The 25,933-nt window shown below is 43.2% G+C and overlaps 2 protein-coding genes across 2 annotated transcripts; one reads left to right on the top strand and one right to left on the bottom strand.

The window, feature by feature from the left end:
- LOC143352116 (uncharacterized) lies at nt 1–22,721 on the top strand. The gene is made up of 5 exons (XM_076784384.1): nt 1–944; nt 15,790–15,844; nt 18,710–18,869; nt 19,642–19,813; nt 19,977–22,721. Exons 1-5 carry the CDS (start codon nt 567–569, stop codon nt 20,061–20,063), a joined length of 852 nt encoding a protein of 283 aa, XP_076640499.1. The 5' UTR covers nt 1–566; the 3' UTR covers nt 20,064–22,721.
- Nucleotides 22,280–25,655, bottom strand: Und (methionyl aminopeptidase und). The gene is made up of 6 exons (XM_076784383.1): nt 25,369–25,655; nt 24,640–24,711; nt 24,235–24,566; nt 23,746–24,150; nt 23,396–23,663; nt 22,280–23,318 (listed from the first exon to the last, which is right to left on the bottom strand). Exons 1-6 carry the CDS (start codon nt 25,511–25,513, stop codon nt 23,113–23,115), a joined length of 1,428 nt encoding a protein of 475 aa, XP_076640498.1. The 5' UTR covers nt 25,514–25,655; the 3' UTR covers nt 22,280–23,112.
- Nucleotides 25,656–25,933: the final 278 nt, after the last annotated feature.

Below are 25,933 nucleotides of genomic sequence, written 5' to 3'. Positions count from 1 at the left end.
GGAAGTATCGTGCGTTAGGGAAACGAGGTTAGGTCTGTCGTTTGGGAAAATACTTATTCGAAACCGGTTAGTCGTATCTACCGTGTCAACGAAACTCATGACGTTGCAACGATTTCAGTCTAAACGATCTTGCGAAACGATTTTACCACCAGTTTCCCTTTCGTGTTTCTGCTAGAGTTACACGTTTGTCGCGTTCGACCGTAATTTCGTTATCGATAGTACTGTACGGGATGAAATGATAGAACGCCTTGCATATTCGTATATTTCCTATAGCTAACAGAATAAAGTGTATATTTTACACACTGTATATATCGAATACCTCTTGCAGAGTAAATACACTTAATCTCACGTTTATTTAACGTACGAATTTGAATCGTCGAGTATGAAAATATTCCGTTAGAACGTAATAAAAGTAACGTAAAGAGTGAAACCGATCGACGATATTGAACGAAAGGTAGATACGACGAAAGCTATTTTAGATTATCGAGAAGATTATTCGTACGGAATCGCGGAAGAGAAACAATGCGGAATTGGATCTGCTCGCGTTGAGATAAAAGACAAAGGAAATGTGCGAGATAGCGAAGACTCGGCGCAGAACGTTTCGCGATCAGGACCCACCGAGAATATGCAACAGCGGCACCGATAACTTGAAAAACGAGCTCGAGTTTTCCAAGTCAACGCCGAATCTCCCGACGATCCATCAACGAGCATCCAGTTTCGAAAAGTGTTTCAGCGAGCCAGAGTTCCTTGAGCAGGACCGGCTGAATCAGAAAAAGCAAAAAGGAGATTCGGCGATACGGGAAAGTACCTCGTCTCATTTCGTTCGAGACTTGAGCGCCAAAGCAACCGATACGGTTGAACGGTTCGAGCTTCGAAGCTGTATCGAGAACCTCCCCAAGACACCCACCGATAAAGTGTCTTCGTCCAGGCGCCACGACGACGAGGTATGTTGGCACCGTTTCTTCTCGCATAGAATCGATCGTCCAATACCGCTGAACTTTTATTTATTTCGTGTAACTCGTAGAAGACAAGTTTCGTACCATTTTCCCAACTATTTCCAATTGTTGTACGATCGAAAGCGAAACGGGAATCTTAATGCACGGAATAGTCGAGAGTCATTCGCAAGATTGCGACTGGCAGTGTTTGAAAATAAACGTGAGATTTCTCGCGGCGCCGACGTGCATCATCAATCGACGAAAGAGAGAGTCATTCGAGTTGGTGCGCGCCTAAGATTCAGCGACGATTTATCGTCACGTGTCTCTTCCAAAGGAAGATTAAAATCGCTCGACCGAATCATCCTTGAGACGTCCGCTTTTACTCTTCTACGCGAGAAGTTTCGCGGGGAATTAAATCGGCGCGCACCATTACGTCGCGCTTTTACGCCCCGGTATTTACGCGCAAATCATTTATCGAGTGGTAAACGAGTCGATTAAAATATCTCCCACGCGGTTTCCTCGATCGCCCCTCGAACGAGTACAATTTTTGTCGATTGGCCACGATACGAACGATAGACATTTCCGTTGAGAAATTCTCGGAAGAGACGCGTTTACCGTGAAATCCGACGCGATTGTACGACCACAGGGCCCTAAGATGAATTAGGTGCGGACCTGGAAGATGCGGGCCTCGGGTCCGTTGCAGGTTCTTTTCCATCGAATGCCTTCCTTTGTGCGGAATTCGATTTAAGTTGAATTCACACCGAGTCTCGGGCCACGCCGCAACAATTCATTCTGGCTTTTTATCCACTTCCTCTCTGACACGAGGAATTATTACCCGATAGAATGTCGGGTACGTATTGGGTTAACGACGCTTTCGTGGAATTTCTTACGATCGATTACCCTATACAAGGTGTTCAGCCACCCCTGGGAAATATTTTAAGACGAAAATCAAGAATACCAATTTCTCGACGGAGGCTTCGTTAAAAAGTTATTAACAATTAAATTCGAAAATTTCAAATCGTTCTAAAAAAATTATATTCGGTTGCAAGGGTCAAGTACGATCATTTTCGGTCATTACACATACCCCCGAAATCCTACGCGTTTTCGAGAAAAAAATTCGGGTAGATGTGAAATTTTTCGACAAAATTAAAAAATGTCAAATCGTTCTAAAAAAATTATTTTCAGTTACAAGGGTCAATTACGATCATTTTTGGTCATTACACATACCCCCGAAATCTTGCCCATTTTCTAGAAAAAAATTCAGTACGAGCGGAACTTTAAACGTTAGTAACTTTTTAACGAAGCCTCCATCAACAAATTATTACTCTTGAGTTTCGTTTTATTTTTACCTCTAGAAACACCCATTAAAGTTTTTCCCAGGGGTGGCCGAACACCCTGTATATTCGCGTCGCGAAGTCTCGACTACATTTTAACGCGAAAAGCACGGTGGAAGTACGTAAAGATCCGCGTGTAAATTAACTTGGAACGTACACATACTTGCAACTACACGGACAGGGCATTGACCGACTGCGTTAAAATATTGACGAGGAACCTGCTATTTCGGGGCTGCGTAATTATAGACTCGGTGTACACAGCCAAGGAACTACGAGTTTGATCGTTTTATCGGTATTTCGCGAATTACGTAGACCAGACATTTTTACGTAATCATAAAATCAGTAAACTCTGTTGTTTGTTAAAAAGTGTCTGCAATGTTTATTCCGTTTCTCGTTCGTGAATGTTTCGAATCTGTTGTCGTTTTGACGCTCGAGTGTAACGAGATGTAGATGGTCTAGCACGGGTTGAGATTGCTAGAAATTCGTCTGCAACCGAGGAGATTGTCGGTGCGCGCAACATTCGGTGTGAAAGCAGCCTATTAAGGTCGGGCCTAGGTTGGTGTTGCGGCGCAGCTTGCCTGGCAGCTTCAGTTCGATGTTTACGCTCGTGCTTTGAGCATTTTTCTCCGGTGAGCGTGCTTCGCGGCTTCGTGATTCTGCTAAGTAGTCTTTCCTCCTGGACAGAATCCTCCGTGACCGTGCAACCGTGCAACCGTGATCCTTGGACGCTCCAGTGAGTGTTTTTTAAACGAGCATTCTCCGTTTCGCGAAGCAGGATCGTTCGAGGCAGGAAAGCTTCGACTTTGCGTACAGCGGGGTAACAATCGCTGCTTCGCCGTGGGTCCAGGGTATGTATGTATACACGGTTGTCCGTTTCGAACATAGCGTCTGTCCGAGTTTACATGATATTTACGAACCGTTTGGCAGCATGTTTTACGAGCAATTATATTATTCATTCTTTTGTCGTTGTTACAGTACCGTTCGAAGCGTACAGAGACTTTTCTGATCGATTTGTTTTTTAAATACATACGTATTATTACGATCGTATTACGCGTTATCGAATTTCAGCCTACTAAAAAGCACCGATTTACATAAGACAACGTTTGCGCGTCGTCGGTGAGATAGCACGCGACTCGGTGACGACTCGACCTTGAAATTTCGTCTTTTCGCATGGTTTACGACGCGAGCAACACGCAAGGCTTGCACTGGCGCGAATGCAAACACAAGTCGCGGGAGAATCGTCGCCACCTTTGCGTAGCGTCGATCGAAACGCATCGGTTCCGTACCATCGCGATGACTCGTAGTTGCATAACGCGTCGTGTTTTGCATGCTCGATCCACGTGTATATGTATACCACACCCACGCGCTCCTTGGATCATGAAAACACCAAGTTCCTTGCTTATTTCCTAATGAAAGTCGTTACGTCGTCGACGGTAATTGCGAAACGCAAACGGTTCGATCGGGACCTCCGTCGCGACCTGAAACCGTGCTCTCGAACGTTTCTCGTTCGATTCCCGGTGAATGAACTTTCTCCTTTGTCGCGTATCGGTCATTTTTGTCGAACGTTTTAACCAGACCGCCGCAATTCTCTTCGAGTACGTTTCTTTCACATTTGTTTTATTATCTTTTTAGAATGGTAATACAGGGTGTTCAGCCACTCCTGGGAAAAATTTTAATGGGGGATTCTAGAGGCCAAAATAAGACGAAAATCAAGAATACCAATTTGTCGATGGAGGCTTCGCTAAAAAGTTATTAACAATTAAATTCAAAAATTTCAAATCGTTCTGGAAAAAATATTGTTAGCTGTGGGGGTCAATTACAATCATTTTTGGTGAATAGACATACCTCCGAAATCCTATCCACTTTCGAGAAAAAAAATCGGTTAGGTGCTGAATTTTTCGGCGAAAAAAAAATTTTTCAAATCATCCTAAAAAAATTATTTTCGATTGCGGGGGTCAATTACGATCATTTTTGGTCATTACACATACCCTCGAAATCCTACCCATTTTCGAGAAAAAAATTTGAGAAGGTGTGAAATTTTTCGACAAAATTAAAAAATTTCAAATCGTTCTAAAAAAATTATTTTCTGTTGTAAGGGTCAATTACGATCATTTTTGGTCATTAGACATATCCTCGAAATCCTACCCTCTTTCGAGAAAAAAATTCGAGAAGGTGTGAAATTTTTCGACAAAATTAAAAAATTTCAAATCGTTCTAAAAAAATTATTTTCTGTTGTAAGGGTCAATTACGATCATTTTTGGTCATTAGACATACCCTCGAAATCCTACCCTCTTTCGAGAAAAAAATTCCAGAAGGTGTGAAATTTTTCGACAAAATTAAAAAATTTCAAATCGTTCTAAAAAAATTATTTTCTGTTGTAATGGTCAATTACGATCATTTTTGGTCATTAGACATACCCTCGAAATCCTACCCTCTTTCGAGAAAAAAATTCGAGGTGTGAAATTTTTCGACGGAAAAAAAAAATTTCAAATCGTTCTGAAAAAAATATTTTCAGTTGCGGGGGTCAATTACAAGCATTTTTGGTCATTAGACATACCCTCGAAATCCTACCCTCTTTCGAGAAAAAAATTCGAGAAGATGTGAAATTTTTCGACGGAAAAAAAAAATTTCAAATCGTTTTGGAAAAAATATTTTCAGTTGCGGGGGTCAATTACAAGCATTTTTGGTCAATAGACATACCCCCAAATTCCTACCCACTTTCGAGAAAAAAATTCGAGAAGGTGTGAAATTTTTCGACGGAAAAAAAAAATTTCAAATCGTTCTGAAAAAAATATTTTCAGTTGCGGGGGTCAATTACGATCATTTTTGGTCATTAGACATACCCTCGAATTCTTACCCACTTCCGAGAAAATAATTCAGAACGAGCGGAACTTTAAACGCTGATAACTTTTTAACGAAGCCTTCATCAAGAAATTGGTATCCTTGATTTTCGTCTTATTTTGGCCTCTAGAATCTCGCATTAAAATTTTTCCCAGGGATGGCCGAACACCCTGTGTGATTGGATCGTTTTCTTTGGATACTCGATACGGAAAGAAACGTTGGTACGTGTACGTATCTACGTATGTCCGATGTAGACGATAAAAAAAAATCATAAAGCAATAATTTAGCAGGTTTAGTTAGATATATTGCGGTGCAACGAACGAGATAAATGCCCGGTACACTTCGAAAGCGCAAGACTACCAGTTTTGCAGCATTAATTAACCGACAAACTGGTTGCGCCGCGCTCGAAACTAGATTCCGTAGGTGAGGTTATCGTAAGGTTCCTTAGACCGCCAACTCATTTTCAACGATACAAAGCGATCGACGTTCTAAACTGGCCGATCGCGTTAGCAAGGAAAACGTGTTTTAATTTAACTACGTTGACCCTGCGTGCTGTTACTCTATTCGTATTTGTGCAGTTTGTTCCGTGCAGCTAAGCACGCGTTAACAATTCTATTTCTTTTTCTTTCCTCGTAACGATCGTTAAATTAATCTTTTTCTCTCATTCCCGATAGAAGGTCGAGTGCCATTTAAAATAAAATATGATGCAAGAACGTCCGTTCGTTTCCACCTTGCCGACTTGGTCGGAAGTAATTATTGTCAAATTAATCTTAGCAATGGTCTGCCGCGGTGTGCGTTCAAGCGAGAGTCGGGCAAAAGTGCACTCAGCATTGTTCCAGCTGCATCGTAGACACCAGTAGCATCCAACGAAACTCTAAATCCGTCTCTCGTGCTTTTTGCACATCTATTCCGTACAATTCTTTTCTCTATTACGCGTATTCGTCAATATTTTACAACCTCAACTTTCAACATCTATTTAATTAATATTTAAGAAAGCCGAACGAATTTGAAAGTCACGATTACGATGGAAAATTGTAACGAATGTGTGTCTGTCGTAAATCAGCGTAATTCTTAGGAAGTTCATAAAACGTGTGTTATCGTGCTACGCGATCAGAAAGTGTACCGACGTTACGAAATGCAAAATCCAACTATTCATTCTTGGTTCGTACGTACAATAACAAGATACGTAATAAAACGCAATTGCAAATATTCGTTCGGTAACACACGATGCTAATAACCTCGCTCTCGATTTTGTCTAGAAAATTTACGTTTCGTTCGTATCGAGTAACGTATAAATAATGACTTTATTAATTTAGTTGGCGTTTACGATGATCCAAACGTCAAGCATAAAATAATAAATCTTTCCTGCGACCCTGGCCTCGCTCGCATTTTCACGACTTTTAGATTCCAGATATTTGCTGTTCGAATACGAGACGGTCACTACGTAAACACGGCTCATCGTTCAAGGTTCTTTCTATTTTTGACGACGGGCGTGCCGGTGTTAAATTTCTCTTTCCAGCTAAATTTCTGTTCCCAGTGTACAATGACTCGATTATTTTTTATCTGGATGGAACTCAAGTTGCCTCGACGACAATTCGTCAAACGGTCGTTCGTAAGATGATCCGTTGCTCGCGGCCAAAAACAGTAATTCCTTTCATCGGTTATCGTCACGTTTATCTTTAATCGAAAAGCTCACGACGACTACGTTAATTTTTCGGTGTTTTATATTTCCCAGCGATCAAACGCGCCCCCTCGTACGTTTATTGCATTCTACGAGAGGCATGCTTCTCCTCGTAATCGAGAGACTTTATAGGAAGTAATTTCGATAAAATAAATTCGCATAACGAGCTGCCGTTGGCGTGCAGCAAAGTGAGAGGCGAGTGCACCCGCTATTGTTCGGTATGCCACGGTGTCGTAGTCAAGGAAGAAGCAATGTGTCCTGGCGTACAGCGACCGTTTTACTTTCTAAGGATAAAAGACAGTTTTAGATTTCGTTCGGTCAGGGAAAGACTTCACGGTGCATTTAAGACGCAAAAAGCGTTTAATGCGAAAGAAACTCGCGTGGAAAATGTCACGCGTTAGACCGGCCGATTTCGCGAAGGTTCTTTGGTTAAAATCTGATACACGCGAATGACATATTTTCACTTGAAACTCGTAGAGCGTACTTTTCGAGATAATAGTCCAGCTACACAAAGAATCCCGAGGTCCATTCTCGTAAGCAGATAATCGCGGAGAGGAAACGATAGAGTTTAAATGGAGGAACGCGAATAGACAGATGCCTATTGTTAACCTCCAAGCCTACGGGTACGTTTTATCGAGCGTCTGCGCCCTCCTCCAGTCGTGGGAAGTAATTATTGGCAGATTAATTACGAGCAACGAGCTACCGGGTCGATGAAGCGAGAGTCGTCCTATTAAAGTACCGCTTCATTGAATCATTGTTTTAGTCGATGTATTACGACTATTGACACAATGGCCATTCCTACGAGCTGCACTCGAACGTGTCGTTTTATTATTACTTTCCAACGCGAGATGACACTCTGTTACCTAGTAACGAGTCGCTTGAAACTCGGAATCGACAGGGCCAGGAATTGGCGGGAATCGACAGGAATGGACAGGAACGGACTGGAATAGGCGGGAACGGACTGGAATTGGCGGGAATTGACAGGAATGGACAGGAACGGACTGGAATAGGCGGGAACGGACTGGAATTGGCGGGAATTGACAGGAATGGACAGGAACGGACTGGAATAGGCGGGAACGGACTGGAATTGGCGGGAATTGACAGGAATGGACAGGAACGGACTGGAATCGGCGGGAACGGACAGGAATAGACAGGAATCGATATCGGAATGATATAAGAGTTATATGTTCACGCACGAGCGAGCAGAGGAAAGCCTGACTGCAAAAAAAAGGGGAAGAGAAAACTGCGAAGAAAAAGAAATTAGAAATTTTCAGGTTAGGATCGTCGTTTTGCTCTCTTTTCGCGTGGACGTGACTTGTAGCGGCTATTATTCGCGCGTTATAATCGCATTGTTTGCGCCTTTTGTTTTTCTACGAAAATTAGTCCATAAAGCATGCCGTGTGTTGACGCAACGCCGCGCAAAAAGATCGCTAGACTCGTATTTACGATCTTGTTACTGCCGTGTTCCAACGTAGGTATGTAACGTCGAGCGTCGAAGAATTTTTTAACTTTTAGACCAGAATGCCCCCTTAAGTATGACGTCGCTCGATAGTTTGCAGAAGCCGCATTCGAGACGCGTCGTCGCGACCCGGCTGGCTGCTTCCATAGACGCGTCGATCGATCTCGACGATCCGGAAATTGCGGCTAATTGAAAAGTTGCAAGGCACGCTCTTCGAGAGATCTCGCTTTTCTCGTGCCTTTCATTTTTCTCGTGGCTATAGCTTTTCATCGGTATTAAATCCGATCGGGGAAACTCTCGCGGCGGAAATTAGGTTTTTAAATTATAGAACCGTAGATTTGCTCGCGTTTAACAGCCAGTTATTTTATTGTTTTCGTTTTGTTTTCGTTTGAAACGAGGGAAAATGAAAACGGAAACGGCGACCGATTGAAAAGTTGTAAGGTGCTTAGACGCGTACGAGAAAGGAGCAGCGATCGATGCACTTCCGACATCGCCGAATAATTTGTCTTGCCAGCATTTCTCCAAGGTGGTTCCGGTCGATCGAGCCAGCCGGTCGTCTATTCCCAAGGTGCCACGAGGTTCGTTCAACCGTTTAGAAAGCGAGCGTGTCGGTGCAGCTTTGTTTTCTCGCCTCTCTGAGAATCGGTAAAAGCGAAACCGAATCTCTGCTCTCTTCTTTCTTCTTTCTTTTCTCGGAACAATCTTGGGAGATTCAACGCGCCTCCGCTTACAGACGCTCGATCGAATTTCGGATTTCCGTATGCCGGTACCGGACCGACGCTCGACATTCAAGCAATCGATATTCTCGAACCGTTCTCCTCATACAGGGTGTTCGGCCAATCCTGGGAAAAATTTTAATGGGAGATTCTAGAGGTCAAAATAAGACGAAAATCAAGAATACTAATTTGTCGATGGAAGCTTTGTTAAAAAGTTATTAACGTTCAAAGTTCCGCACGTACTGAATTTTTTTTCTCGAAAGTGCGTAGGAATTCGGGGGTATGTCTATTCACCAAAAATGTTTACAATTGACCTCTGCAACCGAAAATAATTTTTTCAAATTGATTCGATATTTTTTAATTTTGTCGAAAAATTTCATCTTCTCGAATTTTTTTCTCGAAAATGGTTAGGATTTCGAGGGTATGTCTATTCACCAAAAATGGTTACAATTGACCTCTGCAACCGAAAATAATTTTTTCAAAATGATTCGATATTTTTTAATTTTGTCGAAAAATTTCATCTTCTCGAATTTTTTTCTCGAAAGTGGTTAGGATTTCAGGGGTATGTCTATTCACCAAAAATGTTTACAATTGACCTCTGCAACTGAAAATAATTTTTTCAAAATGATTCGATATTTTTTAATTTTGTCGAAAAATTTCATCTTCTCGAATTTTTTTCTCGAAAATGGTTAGGATTTCGAGGGTATGTCTATTCACCAAAAATGATTACAATTGACCTCTACAACCAAAAATAATTTTTCCAGAACGATTTGAAATTTTCGAATTTAATTGTTAATAACTCTTTAACGAAACCTCCATCAACAAATTGATACACTTGTTTTTTGTCTTATTTCGGCCTCTAGAATCTCCCATTAAAATTGTTCCCTGCCATGGCCGAACACCCTGTATGTATATTTTACGTACAGGGTTTCGGTTACACCTTGGTTTGTATTTTTTTCACAATTACCAATAGAAAATAAAAAGTTGTTGCATTGAATAGAACAGGTGTGGGAGCGTCACTTTGATCTCTCGCGCGTATCCGTTTAGAAAAATGATAGATCTAGAATAGAAATAGGTGAAGAGCGCCCGACGGACCAGTTCCCCGCGAAATAACCAACTAATTGCGTACATTGTTTCTATAAGCCATTGTCGCAGCGAGTCGTTACGAATATATGTATGTGCATTTCGGTTCTAATTACCCGCATTAAAATTTCTCCTGCTGACACGCCGAGCGAAAGACGCCACGAAAGCGTGTTTAGACACTTTCCGCCGAAGGTGATTCCGTAGCACCGTATGCTCGATTACCGTGAACGCTCCGTGAACCGTTTGTTGCTCGTGGCATCTTCAAGTTATCGCCGAGTGGAAATCATCGCTGTAAAAATTATGATCCCCCGTCGTTTGTGTGTACGTTCCCGCGTGCGCGTAGTTTCTTTTTCTTGGCCTTAATAAATCGCTCGACGTAGCCGTATTTCAATTTCTTACCGGGCGACAGATCTATTTCATTCCACGGAATCGGTGATATTCGAATAATTTTTTAAATTTCAGCGTCAAAGCACTCGATCGATACGTAACTCTTTATATCTGTTACTACTATTATACAATAATCGTATACTTTTATCTAAATTATGATTTATAAATAATTTCGATCGTCGTTCGGTTTAAAAGGAAATATCGTTCGTGTCTAATAAACAACCGTCGTGACGAAGCAGGCAAATCGTGTTTGCTTGTAACGGATTAAACTACGGACTTCCGGTAATTTGCATTGTCGTAACGAACGATCGGACCGACCGACCGACCGACCGGTCTCCGCGACTCGCGAAGAGAGTGAAAGTGCACCGATCCGCGCAGGTGCTTTCGACGAGGATCGCTTTTTCTCAAGGAAAAGGATCGAGGTTTCGGTTACGGGCGCGAATCCATCCGTCCTGTCTCGATTTCGATCTCGAGGCTCTTTACGTTGAAATTCCGAAATGGACGCGCATTAAGATCCTCGAATCGGCGATTCTCGAACCGATAGCGCGCCCTGGCGAAACGCTCGTTTGCTCTCGCAATCGTTTTCCCGTACGTAACTTCCTGCGTAGATCAGCTCGATCGATCGTTCTCGAGAATATCGAGTTTCCAAGGAAATTATTAATTCTTCAACGTGCTGTTTGTTTCAGTCAAGTTACTATTTCCTTTAATGTACCTGTGAAGCATGTACGTCAACCTACGGTCTTCTGTATCCTCGTAGGATCAATTGCGCCAACAATGGACCCCTCGCCGTGTTACTCGTTACAGCAGACAAACTCAGCAGCAGCGAGACTGCGGAATAAATCGTTACGAAAAAAAACGACGACTGGTTCCCGCGCGTTTAATGGCGTCGTTGAACCGTTGTTACGTTTTACGAAATTGAGAAACATCGAACAATGTCGTTTGGTCGTGGTGTTCCCACGACTGCGTAATTCGCGGCCCTGAACGTTTCTCGCCACTGTCAAAGCGTATGTCCGCATATTATCAGAAGCACGCTCGTAGAAGTCGAGCAAGGGTCGGTATACCCGTTACATAGCACATGGGTCGCACGAACGAGACGCGACAAACCGCTCCTCTTTCCCTCTTTCCCTTTTTCTCCTCTCTCTCCGGCGTCTCTCTTACCGTCGTACTGTCCTGTCAGTTCGCGTGGTGCGCTCGAACGAGCGGCAAGTGCCTCGCCTTCGTCCACCTTGGTTCTGCGTTCCTTCGCCACGCCTCGAGCCTTTAAGATCGGAACGTCCTCCTCCGTCGCTGCACTCTCTGGAACAGTACACCCAAGAACGCGCTAATTTCCGTCTCAGCCCGATTGCTTCGGATCTCGAGGCACGTACCCTTTGCCGGTTCCGCCTTGTCGTGCGTGCGCGAGTATCGACCTGACCGATAAACCGTCTTTCAATTCCTCCAAGAGATCTTCGAGTGACAGCACTGACAGCAGCGTGCCACGTACCGTCTTCTTATTGTCCACGCACACGCATCCTCTTATGCCGTAACTGAACATTCCTCGACTTATGGGTAACGTTTTATTAATTGTAAAATTAGATTTGAAGATTTGCGAGTCGCGCGGAACCGTTTCGAAGACCATAACGTTTCACGGAAGAGGATTGCGCAATTACTATAGGCATTGTAATGCTAGTCGACGCATTCTCTCGGTGCAATTACGCATACCGAAGGTGGCGTCGGTCAGAGTCGAATGGAAAAGGGAATTAGAGCTCCAGTGGAGCTGAAAACGTTAATTCTTTAGGTGATTTGTCAATCTGTTAACTTAATCCTTTAGCAATTATGAATTTCAACAAAATCTTTGAAACTACTTTGCGACAGCAGTGTTTTATTAGCTAGCTGGCTTTATCGGTTGGAAACGAAATGTACATGACTCAGCAACCGTCATAAATTCGATTTTATTTGTATTTGTCTCTCGCTACGCTATGCGTACATGTATTCCGGCCACAGCAGTTGCGAGGCTTCGTGTATCCCTCCGTCCACGAGTTGATTTCGTGGAACATTCTTCGATCTGTCTACGACAAACAATTTCCTCGCGCAGAGGAGGCTAACGATAGTTTTCCAAGATGAAACTTGTTTGTTTCTCGTACGTCGTTACCTGCAATTCGTCGTTCATCAACCGTGACTAATAGTGCATAGAAGAATCCGTTCTGCACTTTTTTCTCTGGTTTTGATTTATTCGCGCGAGAATGAATTTAGCAACTACGTACTTGGACAGTCTCCGGAGACAAATAAATCATTGTACGCGAAACTTTGTAAACATTTGTGGCTTGGTTTAGCGCGTAGATTCGGTTTGTTGAGTGTTTACGTGTATTTCTTGAAACAAGTATTTATAATAACATCGCGTTTCGAGTCGACACGCGTCACCGAGCGTTCGCGTTGCGAAAGAAACAGATCGATTCGAAGCGTGCTGAAACGTCTGTGTGCCCCGAAGCAATCGAGCATACGAACGGACAGAACCGCGTGCATACTTATAAGCGTTTTGCAATTCGATGCACTCGTGCGTGCGCTCGCTGTCTCGAGAATAATGCGCCTGGACAAACGTCGGTGTTTTGTTTAAAAAATTCATGTCCCCCCGGCCGCATCGGACCCGTTAATCTCACTGTCCCCGTTCGGACCATCGATCGAGCAAATTTCCGTTACGATTCTTTCGTCGTCTCTTAAATTCTTCGCTTCTCGAGAGCAGATTCGGGCCACAGGAACGAGCATATCCGACGGTTTCCCTGCGTCGATGAATACAATGAACACCGGCGAACGATGCGATTATTCGATTCGAAGCTTCGGTGAAAGCACCGATGAATTAAGTTTTATCCTGCAACCTGTCGGAGCTGAACGGAATTATTGCTCGTTAGGGCGGGAGTACTTTCGTGCGGCCACGTCGTTCGATTTCCTCGTTACGTATTTTTACAGCCGTTCGCCGATCCACGAATTGCTTCGTTTATTCTTTCGAAATCGTTTTCCCTATACAGTTTAAATTTAGAAGAGAATATACATATTATTAGCAACGAAAAAGCGCAAATCCCTCTTGATCGCGCTCCTAGAAATTTCTCTAGCTGATTTTCAAGCGTTTCTCGTGGAGTCGGTGACCTTTGAATCGTGCCTCTTCTCGTCGGCGCGGAATATAAATGAAAGCGGAAAAGGAACGAAGCGCGAGAGGAAAGAATGGTGCACGAGCTGGGCGTAGTTTCGAAAACAATCGTAAAAGTTCTCTCGACAGCGAGGGTTGGAATAATTCTAGCTTTTCTGTCTCCCCCGTCAAGCGTTGAATTGTATAACCAAAGTAATTTTTTAGGCAACGAATATCGAGCGATCGCGAGACGTGTCGACGGGAACGGGCGGGAACAGACAGGAATCGACATAATTCGTAGAATTGGAACTGCAGCGAATGATGCAATCGAAGAACTACGACGTTGTTTGCATGACGCGACTTTTTAGGCTTTGTGTTTCAGTTACGTATGTACATATGTACAACCGTGTCCCAAAGCAGCCAGCACGTGTCGCCGATATTGAATTACATTTCAGTTTAAACCTTTTTACCGCTCAACAACTTTATGTGATAATCTCTCTGTTTCTAACGAATATATTTTTGTCATTAGGAAAAAATTGTAACAGTTCGCCGGGTTGGACGTGCGTGGTCCCTTTTTCTAGCGACTTTTTCACCTATCACAATGCAAGGCAACGAGGAACGAGAACGGTTCGGCTCCCCTGTTCCCGAAGAAACGTTAATATTTTCCACTTCCTTCCGGACTTACGATCCCCCCCAGCTGAAACTCATCGTAACTCGTTTAACCGTCGGCTCTGTACACACGTAAACACTCGCTGGGGCGAAAGCCACACCGTGTGCGCTTCCAGTTTGTATCTTTTCGTCTTCACTGTGCGGTTTACGCACGCGTTCACGCCTGCGGACGAGCAATTAGCTGTTGCGTGTGTCGTAACCTTCGAAAACTCGTCTCCCCCGATGCACTGCAGTTACGAACGCGCTCTCGCTCTTTTCTCGTTCGACCAGTGACTCTCGCGAGTTCAATCCTGTCCTCGTTTATCTTGGAATCCCGAGTGATCGAGTGGGAACTTGGTTTTTTCGTGGTGTTCGTGTTTTGACGAAATCGTGGAACAGATCGCGTACGATGAGAAAACGTCGAGTCTGTTTTAACGAAAGGTGATCTTTCTACGGCGAACGTTCTGGTCGAATATGACCGAATTACAGGTAACTTTTAAGATCTATAATAAAGAATAGGGATCTTTGGTAATCTCTGATTCACGCCCAGGAGAATTTTAGTCCCTGACATCATTCGCGCGACTATTGTTCGCAAGAATATTGAACGGCACTCGCGATCCTTTTCATAGTTCGAGACGAGCGCGATCGCACACTTTAGAAACCTGTTACGTTCGCGTTTTTCGCGCACCTGCTTGTTAATGTTCTTTCGCAGCTTCGTGCTTGAAAGAGATCGCGACAAAAGATGACCTACAAAAACAAGCTCGCACAATAGTGACCCTACCGGGTGTTCTCGTGCCTGTTTCGTCGATCCGTTGTTTTTAGCCAACCCACGGAGGAACGGGACCGAGAATGCATCGACAAAAGTAGGGTAAAAACTACGGTGGCTTACTATTCGATACGACGAGTTGTCAACTCAAACAATTTTTTTAATTACTCTGACTTGTGAAACTTGTATTATAATATTAAAAATTAACCGTCGCTTGGATCTATTCGTAACCATGGTATTCCTTTGGAAGCGACCACTATCCACCGTTGATATCGAGAACGGAAGTTCCCGCGATAATTGGAACTCGCAGATACCATGGACCAGAAATGGTTGAAATTCCTCGAAACGTTCTTCGATTTACATTCACGACTCGTGCGTTTCGCGATATCGCAGAGCGTCTACCTACGTATCTACAGTGTTTAGGTTATGTCGGATGAATTTTATTGCATTTCGCGTTCGCTGTGATTGCCAACGAGTCGACAATGTTTGCGGCGACAACGTTGGTATCGCGGTGAAATCATCGATGACGAGTCACGAGAGAAACGGTTAATGCATCGAGAATTGGACTTTCGATTCTTCCTTCGGGGCAAACAAGCACGCCGCGGGAAACCAAGTCGCGCGATCCTCGACTCGACTGTTTTAAAAAGTGATTACAAGCGTACTGTTAAGATAGTTTTAGATCTCGTTGGACTCTTTCGTTCGTTACTTCGTCCCGTCGACTGGCTGCGAATTAACATGCAACCGGATCGACGTTCGATGCGCGACGCTCGGAGAATAAGAATTTTTTTTAATCGATAAACCGTAGCGTATCCTCCGTTAATCTAGTGTACGTGTTTCAGGTGATCGGTAACGGGTCCAAGAGCGACGCGGACAGCTGCAACGTTTTAACAAACGGTGAGTCACGCGTTATCGATGCATCGCTCGTATTCTTTTTATTCTCTCGTTACTGCTTGCGATGATGATCCTCTCATAAAGAGCCCTAACTGGCTATAAAAGGCGGCCCGTTAGAACCGCCCGATTGCTATAGTCGGTGCCGTTTGGTTTCATCGAGCAAATGTGTCCCCCCCCTTCGAGATGGATTGAAAAGGATGCTCGCTACGCGATCGTTCGTTATTGTACACGCGGTACATGTGTTTAGAGACACCGCGATGCACCCTCGATATCAATCCAACAAACGCGCCGACCGATTATCCTTTTGCCCTGTCGCCGATATCATCTGATCTCTTTCGAATCGAAAGAGAACTCGGGGGAAGGGAATTTAATTTAGTGGTATACTTTTTATCAGGTTTTCAAAAATTTGCTCTCGTCTGTTCTTTTCTGTCAACACGTTCACTGTCTGTGACCTGTATATGGATCGCGCCCCACCGCGATATCGGATACGCCTCCGAGAGATTGGACGGCGAACGTGTTAAAAATGTTAAGTGAGCAACAATTTTGTCGTGTACCGTAGCAGGTAGAAACGTTGCGTTCTCGTCGCTTTTAATCCGCAATTTGCAGTAAATCCGCTAAATCGTTACGGCCCTGACTTTGCCCTTCGGTCATTATCATCTGTCGGAGCGGTCGGCGCGTTTTCTCACGCTACTTCAGCTGCTCCTTGCTCGCGGTGCAATGATCTCCCTCTCGTGCCCGCACATCTGCCTCAAAATTACATCCTGACCGGCTCCGCATTTTTTTACCCTCCCCGCTTTCCGCTCCCACTTCTCCCTACCTCCTGCCCCCTCCTTCTCCGCTGCCTCTTCCCCTTCCCCGTCATCTTCCACAGCACACATCGTCCCGACAAGAACAAATCTCGACAAAAATGCACCGGCCATCGTTGACCGATTTTACGAATCGATCTTATTCCGTTTTACTTTCTAATAAAAACTCCAACCAGATCAGTACTCTTTCGTTGGCAATCGAAAAATTGAGGTATAGAAAGTGTGAATGGCACTGCATCGGTAATTCTCGCTAATGGATTTGTGTTTTCGTAAAATCTTAAGAACAATTAAGAAAATAGGTCGACGTATGGAACGGGCAACCTCGATCGCTTTCGCCTCCAGTCACTCTCAAAACTTAACGTGGATTTAATTAGCCATTAACTCGATACTAGTCGCGAGGAAATTGAACGAACGCTTTTAATGAAAAGTGAGAGCGTCCCTTTGAGGTTAATCTTTCCAGAAAACAGATAAAATATACCATGTACGTCCAAATAAAGCGTTACAAATTGAATATTAGCGCTTTTCCCTTTACATTTAGATTTTACGCTGGGAAACGACAGATGTTGTCACGAATGCGTGTATTTAAATGAGGGGACAGGTTGGTCCAACGAACCCGCAATACCATGTTGGTGCAACTGTCGCGTATGTAAGAACGTCTACTTACTAGGGGTAAAGTTTCACTAGCTATGCGCGGGAACCCGAGTCTCGATTCGTGAATAATACAAGCTTTAGGAATAAAGCTGGTATTTCGAATAATTGTATGATCGAAAGCGTTTCATTGTACCCGATTCGTTTACCGAAAACGACGCTCGAGAAAGCATCGAAATCGTACATGGGTTAGAAAATCGCACAACGATGTATTCTTTACTTTCGTTTCGTAGTTCTCTGCTACGTCCACGCGATTTACGGCGTCGCGTCGTTCGACGAAGAATCCGCAAAAGATATTTGGAATAGTTGAATTAACAAGTTAACGTTTCAAAATAGCATTAAATAGACATCGACGTGTAATCGATGGACGTGTCTTTCACGGTGACTCGTTTTCTAGCAACCTCCTTCTCTGTTGCCGCTCCTTCATCGTTCACCGTGTTGATAGGTCACGTCGAGTTTGCCCGACCAACACCGACGCAACGATCGAACGAGTAAAAGAAGGAACGCGTTAATTGCGTTACTTTGAAACGCCTTGGTTCGTTTTCTCGACACGATCGTTGTCAGGTTCGCGGAGGACGGTTTTACGACTGCAAAACCAAGTTATAGCATCGCAACAATTAATTCGACAAGCTATATAAAACTGGTGTCGGGAATTCTTGAGGTATCGATAACACGTGTTCGAGGAATGTCACGCAACACTGCACCGCGCTACGCCATGCAAACGGCTATGGTGTCCCATTCTAAGAAACGAACAGGACGCCAGTATCGTCCTCCGGCATGTTTACACGAGCTTGACGAAACGTCCTGTATATTAGACTTGTTGATGAGCCGCAGTTTCGTTATTGTAGAACTTGCCACAAAGAACGTACTCTTAAACTCTATAGAGGCATATTGGTTCACCTTGAGAGCATAAAAAGATAGGTACCGAGCGAGGCTCGGTGCCGCATACTCTTCTATCCGATTAACAGCTATGCGAAGCCCTATGCAAAAGTATATAGAAGTTGGCTGTTTGATAGATAGGGCACGGTCGTAACCGCTTCAGTACGATTCGCCGCGATGTGCGAGGAGGGTTCCGTGAGGGCGAAAATCGCTTTGCTGGAGGGTGAATAAAACCGCAGAGATCCTACTCGAGCCATAGCTTATTTTCGCGGTTAAATCTACGCTGCGTCCATCGTCGACGTTATACTGCCCCTCGTTCGCGATTATGCCAACCGGTATAGACACTGCCGCGTACATTGACAGACAACGAAGAGCTGCGGTGCACAAGGGGTTGTTCTTTGAACGTTTTACCACCTATCGGTGATCGTGTTTCTAGGCTATTTTGTTTAAAACGAAAATTGAACGATATATGGGGGGTTCCGGGACGAAATCCAGGTGACCTTGATTTGCCTAATGGGACGCTATACTGTTGCAGGGAGAGACATGGCTCCGGTGTTGGGTGTACCTCCTCCGCCGCCACCTGCACCTCACATGGGACCAGACGGCTTGATCGTGCCAAGAAAACCGTACAACCCTTACCTCACCTCCAGTAATCATAAGGACCTTCGTAGGGAGTTACTGTTTAACCAGAAGATGTAAGGCCTTGTACAATAAAAATTAAAAATTCTACGCGTCACGGAATTCGAACACAGGACAAACTGTTACTAATCTCGTACGTTTGCCGCTACGTCACGGTCATCTTTGAACAAAGTAACCTATTAATTGGTCATTTATGGCTGTGTAACTGACGTTTTTCTTGTAAATGTAGCCTGTCAGTCTCCAGAGACCGGGATAGCGTTTAGCGTGTTAAATACCGTTCTAGATACAGTCTGTAAAACGTAATTGTGAATAAAATATGCTGGGAAATGACGAGGGGAGATTCGTTGTTGGTTTCCGCGTAGGGCGAGATAGACTTCTAAAGCGTGCGTGCGCCTTTCGATGCAGTTCGCACGCCTATTGGCCGAGGAAAATCGTTTCCTGCTGGTGGCGCTCACGCCAAATGTGGGAACTTCGCAATCTTCAATGATGGCGACGATATGTCAATGACTCACTTTCATCTGCTTTAACGCTGTCCATAGTTGGACAGGAATATAGACAGGAATAGACAGGTATTGACAGGAACGGTCTGGAATTGGCGGGAACGTACAGGATTAGGCGGGAATAGACAGGAACGGACTGGAATTGGCGGGAATAGACAGGAACGGACAGGAATTGACAGAAACGGACTGGAATTGGCGGGAATAGATAGGAACGGACTGGAATTGGCGGGAACGTACAGGAATCGACAGGAACGTTGCAATTTTCGGGCGCGACGACTGGCTACGCGTAACCACAGCCTAACCGCGTCGATGTTTTGCTTTCTTTCAGAGGCAGAAACGTACTGAATCAGAAAAGCGAGCTCCAGCGGGCGCTCGAGAAGCAGAGAGAGGCTGCGTCCAGGCGCGAGGCCGAAAAAAATCGAGAGGAGAACTACAAAGATGACCCTAGAACCGCGTTGCAAAGGGCCATCGAGCAAAGGGCGAAACAGATCGAGACGGCCGTGAGTGTCGTCCCATTTGCTTCTAAATGTACATCCAGACTAGCATCGCGATCCAACACGAACAAATCGAACAAACGCTTACTGTTTGGCGCTGGCAACTCCACGAACGTGCTCGATTGTTTGTCGTTGTTTTAAATCGAATGGAATTATTTGGTTGTTTCAGATGGAGCAATCGCAGCCAACGGAACCGTCCAGCAACCTTTTGGCGACGGCGAGAGCGAAGCTGAGACCACGCACAGAATCTCAATGAATCGAAGAGAGAGAGAGAGAACAAGAAGAAACAGAGAAACAAAATGTTGGTCGATCGTGTAACGTGATAAGTACACCGTCGTGCGGGAGAGCAACGCGATCGATCCGTCGCGTCGCGTCGCGAGCAGAACGTTTCGTCGCGTTTTGTAACTCGACCGATATGTAAATACGTATACGTAATTTGATAAGAGTTTGGTTAGAAAGCAAACGATCGTCGTTGGAAGGAACGACGTGTCGGCAACGCGAACAGAAAAGCATCTCGTGTTCGGTCTCGATAGATTTACTCGCATGGGAGTCGTCTCTTTCACCCGGAATACTCTCTGTAACTTGCACACGCGTCTTTCTCGTAGAACTAAACGAATATCGTCTCAGCCCCTTGTCGTGCAATTACGAGTCTGACTCGTTCCACAATTACGTGGCTACACTCGTAAAATCAACATATTTTTATATTCGCGAGATATTCGTAAAGCAAATCTGTTCTTTTTGACGAGCATAGCATGCATGAATAAATTTAAACATTATTTAATAGTATACATTTGAAAAATGACTTGTAATTAAATCGTACGTCGAGGGGTTGGTACGAGGGTCCTCTCTTTAATCTTCCAAAATGGCCGACAGACCGCGTACGATTAATTTCCTCTTCCAGAATTCGATAGTCCTATAGTCTAGCCCAGCATAAGGAACGTCGCCTTCCACGATTCGTACGAACTTGCAACTTGTCTTGAAGCGCGTACTCGAACAAGGGCCTTGCAACGCTAAATCCCGGGAATTGGCGAACGAAACGTGATCGAGGTAATGTATCCCTTCTCGACCAACATCCTCACTTTGTGCCTACGCGAGACCCAACAAAGAATAATACGTCGAGATTTGCGACGAACAGGCCTTAACAGACAGCCTTGATGCAAAAACGTAGCTAGCATATGACCATTCTAAAGCCGATTCGATATTTTGTTACGTGCTGGAGCCTTCGAGGCAGTTCTCGCGTATAGGTGAATATCGTTAGCGTAATTAAAGTAACAAAACATTCGTGAATAGCATAGAAAAGAACGTATTAACTAAGACAAAATGATATTGCGAAACGTAAGTATCGAATATTAGCTTATTATCGTGCCTGAATTTAAACGGAAACCAGACTCTAATATATTAACACATTGGCGACAGATTTTTCACTCTCCGGTCATAAAATAAATTGAGAAAACACTATTAATGGTACAGTTTCTCTTTAGAGACATAATTATCGACTCTGTAGCTCTGGTTCAACGTTAGAAACTTTTTATATGTGTAAATCCAGTAAAGTCCTACGCCCTAGCAGTTGTTTTGTAGCATACGTACGTACTACAAGAAAAATTAGACTAAATTTTTAACATCTTCCTCAAAATCGTTTCGATAAACATTGATTAAAAGATTATAGCCATTTTTTAATATCGCGAACGCCCCAATGCCAATGTGTTAAGCACAGAACTTTGTCACGGTAGACAGAAATGTAGAGTCGACATCCCGGGACCACGTACACTTGAATAATTTTACGGTAGTAAACGCAAAAGATTTTGCCAACTCATTGTCACCGAGCGAAATATTCTTCCATCGTATCATTCGTCAATCCTAGCTATTTTAATTGTAGATATTCGATTACTTAAGGTACCTCGACCTCCATACATCAAATATAAAATAACAATTTCGATTTCCCTACTTTCCTGAAACTTAATTTTCCATTTAAATCGACCCACTCGCATATCGTCGAAATTGTTGATCTGCTATAAAGTGTTTCGGACAAATGTGGAAGGGTTTTAGGGAATACATAATCTGATGTACGTTTTTCCCAAAGAGATACGTAGAAGGTTAACTTTATTTTTTTAAATAAAATTATATATATATTTTTTAATACATCGTTTGGTGCAACTCGTTATTCCCTGCAGAAAAGTACCAAGCTACTTCTGACGAAAAAGCATTAATTTAGAAAATACTTTCATTGCAATGTGAAACATTTGTTGGTATCATCGATGGTTTCGAAGATTTCGAGTAGTTCGATTTAAATGGGTCGGACATTTCCAATAATCTGAAGAAAAACTCCAAATTAATCCCAAATTTAGTTGAAAATCAACGAAGCATAGTCGAATTAATAAGAGAAAGTGAAAGCAGTGCCTAACATGTTTCGCGAGAAGGGAGTGCTCTTGAATGGCGAGAATCTTTTGCCTCTAGCTGACAAATTAAAAAGTGTTTTATACGTTAACGTAGCAGCATTTATTACACTACAGTGTTCATAGTTCAGAAAAGAAATAAAACATATACATATATTGTTGCGTTATACAGTTTCGATCGACAGCGACGGAAACTGTAGAAACGTGATCGTCGACCGGAACTTGGAAATTCTCCTATCGATTGTAGCGCATCCGAGTGTATTAAATTTTCTTACTTCGGTAAATGCAGCGAAAGCATACTTATCATTGTAACGTAAAATTTTATGAAACGAGCGAAACAAGTAACCGATTAACGAGTCGAAACGTTTAACTTGAACTCTACCACCACCTCGTTACGCGCACCAAATTCTATCCTCTATGATCGATATAAACCAATCGTGTTTAGGACTACCGTCGCATTGGTGTAATTAAAATATCAAATATATTTTATTCAACATTGACACTGCTATTTTAATTCTTAATACTTCGTAGAAAAGAAAACTCGTTCGAAAAAGAAATTGTTAAGCACGATATAAAAATATCGACGATCCAAGACCGAAAGCTTTCTCGTTATTCGTATTCCAGTATGCAACTAAAAATATAAAGCTGAAGAAACAAACGTACCCTTAAAAATGTCGTCTTACGAAGACACCTTACATTTTGTACTTCTAACGTTCCGAGGATGTTTTGTCCCGCTTAAGGTATAGTTTATATCGGCACAGAAAACAATGAATAAAATATCGTTAGGTGATATAATTAAATATCGCGTTATTAATGGTAAACATTTGACGTAAAGTGACTTTACACGAACCAGCTTGTACATTCCTAGACAGAAGGTGCGAGTATACGCAACGCGATTCGAGTAGAGACACTTTAATAGTCGTCTCCGCGGGAAATAACTTCTTTACACGTTGGACGTAAAACCAGAGTATGCTCGAATTGAGCGGTGTAACATCCCTTGACATCGACCAGAGGCGGGTAAGCTTCGAGGGCGTCTTTATCGCATAGATCCTTTAAAGCCATCTGATACTTTGTACAACCGACGCGATCCAACCATCGCTTACAGAAAGCCAAAGTACCTGAAACAATAAACGTATCCTTTGCTGCTTTCTCTTTTCGTGGACGAATTTTTCCTGAACCGCCACGGGTCACGTACCGAAATGCTTGTTGATAGTATTGAGTAGAACTTTGCTACTCTGTAATCTTAGCGGGACGTAGCCAGCATCGAAGCTCTTCATATAGTGAGAACAGTCTAAATCGTCGTGCACGATTCCTTTTCCGGTCGATCCGAATGTTTCGATAGCGTAGAACTCGTTCTCCTCCATTCTGGTAGCCTCGCCACCTTTAACTATCGGCACAGTTTTCCCGGCGTGAATACGGTAAGGAGCAATCGAATGACCATTAAGATTTCTTATGGATTTTATCTGTAAATTAACCAAGAGTATATCGAATCGTCTCGTGACGAAAGAGAAAAGATTTCGAGTAAAATAATCACGGCGAACGTACCCGATAAGTTTTGCCATCCAAATCGATCTCGTACGACTCCATTACTTCCTGAATCGCAGCACCCACGTCACAAAGTTGGACGTCGATACCGGCAGCCTTAATCCCGGTATTTGTAGCGTCGCGAACCGCTTCGATCAACTTGTCGTACTTCGGATTGAACGTTAGGGTAAACGCGCAATCGATTATACGTCCGTTGATGTGTGTACCAAAATCTATCTTCGTAACATCGTCGTACTCCAACACGGTTGGATCTCCCGCGTTCGGAGTGTAATGAGCCGCGCAATGATTTCTAGAACAACCAGTTGGAAATGCCAATCCAGCCTTAAGCCCATCCTCTCCTATCAATTTTCTGGCTGTGTTTTCCAACTCGTTGCAAATCTCTATCATCGTCATTCCTGGTTTTACCTAGTGGACAAAAAGTAACGTTATTACATTTTCTTTTAATTTGACGTTGATCTTTCGTAGTATCTTTCGGTCACCGAAACGTACAAATTTCATAATGTGTTTTCTTGTTTGCCTATGAGCTTCTGCAGCTTGTCTGGCTTCGTTATAGATATCGTTATGCATTCTATCGAAAGCTCGCGCTTCCTCGCTCGAGAAACGCTCTTTTGCCGTTCTATCGTCCACCCCAGCTGCGGAAGGATGATCCATGATCTGCCCTATCGGGAAGTTTCCGTCGGGGAAAAACTCCGACACGGGTATAGTCGGAGGATCCGTTTGTTGCTTAACGCCTCCGGTTTTTCCACGCGATTTACGTTTCTTCTTCTTCTTTTTGGCTTCTTCTCCCTCCGCATCGTTATCTGCCACCTCCGCGGCGGGTTCTATAAAATAATCTCGATCGAACTTCGTGCTCCCGAACGGTTACTTTTTGGACAAGTTTATAAATAAGTTTACCTTCGCCCACCGTGTTATTTTTTGCTTTGTCTTCTTCTCCTTCCGGGACATCCGCATTGGTTTCAACAGCTCCTACATAACGATGCAAATTATTCATCGAAAAGAAATATATTTTTATTAAAAACAAATATTGTAATAACATGTTGAAAATATTCTAAGCTTTGTCTAGAATAATAATAGAATTTTCAAGTTATGCTATTGAAGAGGTATCGAGTAAAGACACGTCGAAACTTTGTCTCCTTTGTTTCGAGCATTTTGTATTATATATATTAGAGATAGTCCATTGTTGCAACAGATACATTTATATTCTTTACAATTTACTTGATCATTTATTTTTAACTTATTTGATCATCTTGCGAATATACAATTTTCAATGTTTATAACTTGGAAAGAATGTACCCAAGTATTGGTAAAATTCAGTCGAACGATTCGGAAACACCCAGTATGTCTACGAGACCAAATTAATAAACGATAAGAAAACATGAGAATGGTGTTGAGCGATTACCACGTTGTACTGTTTCTAAACGCGTTAGGTAATAATTTATTTTGTTCGATAGTTGGCACTTTCTTTCCGAACTTGAAGCCCCATCATAGAGGAAACGAAAACGGCACACAGCATCGCTAAAGAGTAACTATTAAGCGCGTTAGCTTTAAAAACGAAAAATAAGACACGACACGCGACAAACCTAAACTCGAAACGAAATATACCCAACGATACGTCGAACGTACCAGCTTTCTTCTTCTTTATCTTTTTTTTTTTCTTCTTCGATGCTTGTACCGCGCCAGTTTCATCTTCGTCGTCGACGATTTCGCGTTTCTCTTCGTCCACCAATTTTTCGGCGGATTTACCCACTTCGTCCAACACGGCAGCCATTTTCAAAAGGAAACCAAACAATGTTGAACCACGGACGAGATGCAGAATAGACCTCTCACCTTATAGGAGTCGGTGTCACACGAATCGGAGGCTCGCAAACCATTTTCGTATCACTTCCAACGTTATCGATTCAAACGAGAATTGAACTTCAGCACCGTTGGCCGTAAGAATTGAAACTAAACACGACGAGAATTAATTGGACTAGATCTATGAAAACGTCTATTCCAAGTACTGGATAAATATTACTCTGTATCTCGTTTATGGTTCAACTCTGAAAATTACGAAGCTACGAGTTGATAAATCAGATAATAAGCTAATATTTGAATACATCCGGTATCACCGTGTTTTAGAATCGATATATCGAAGAAAGAGGACATTCTGTATAGGAGGGAAATGGCACAATAAATTGAACCAACTTAT

This window comes from Colletes latitarsis, chromosome 3 (genome assembly GCF_051014445.1).
Source record: "Colletes latitarsis isolate SP2378_abdomen chromosome 3, iyColLati1, whole genome shotgun sequence".
Taxonomy (NCBI): Eukaryota; Metazoa; Arthropoda; class Insecta; order Hymenoptera; family Colletidae; genus Colletes; species Colletes latitarsis.
Note: the sequence above shows the minus strand (reverse complement) of the source record. Positions and strands in the feature narration are given on the sequence as shown.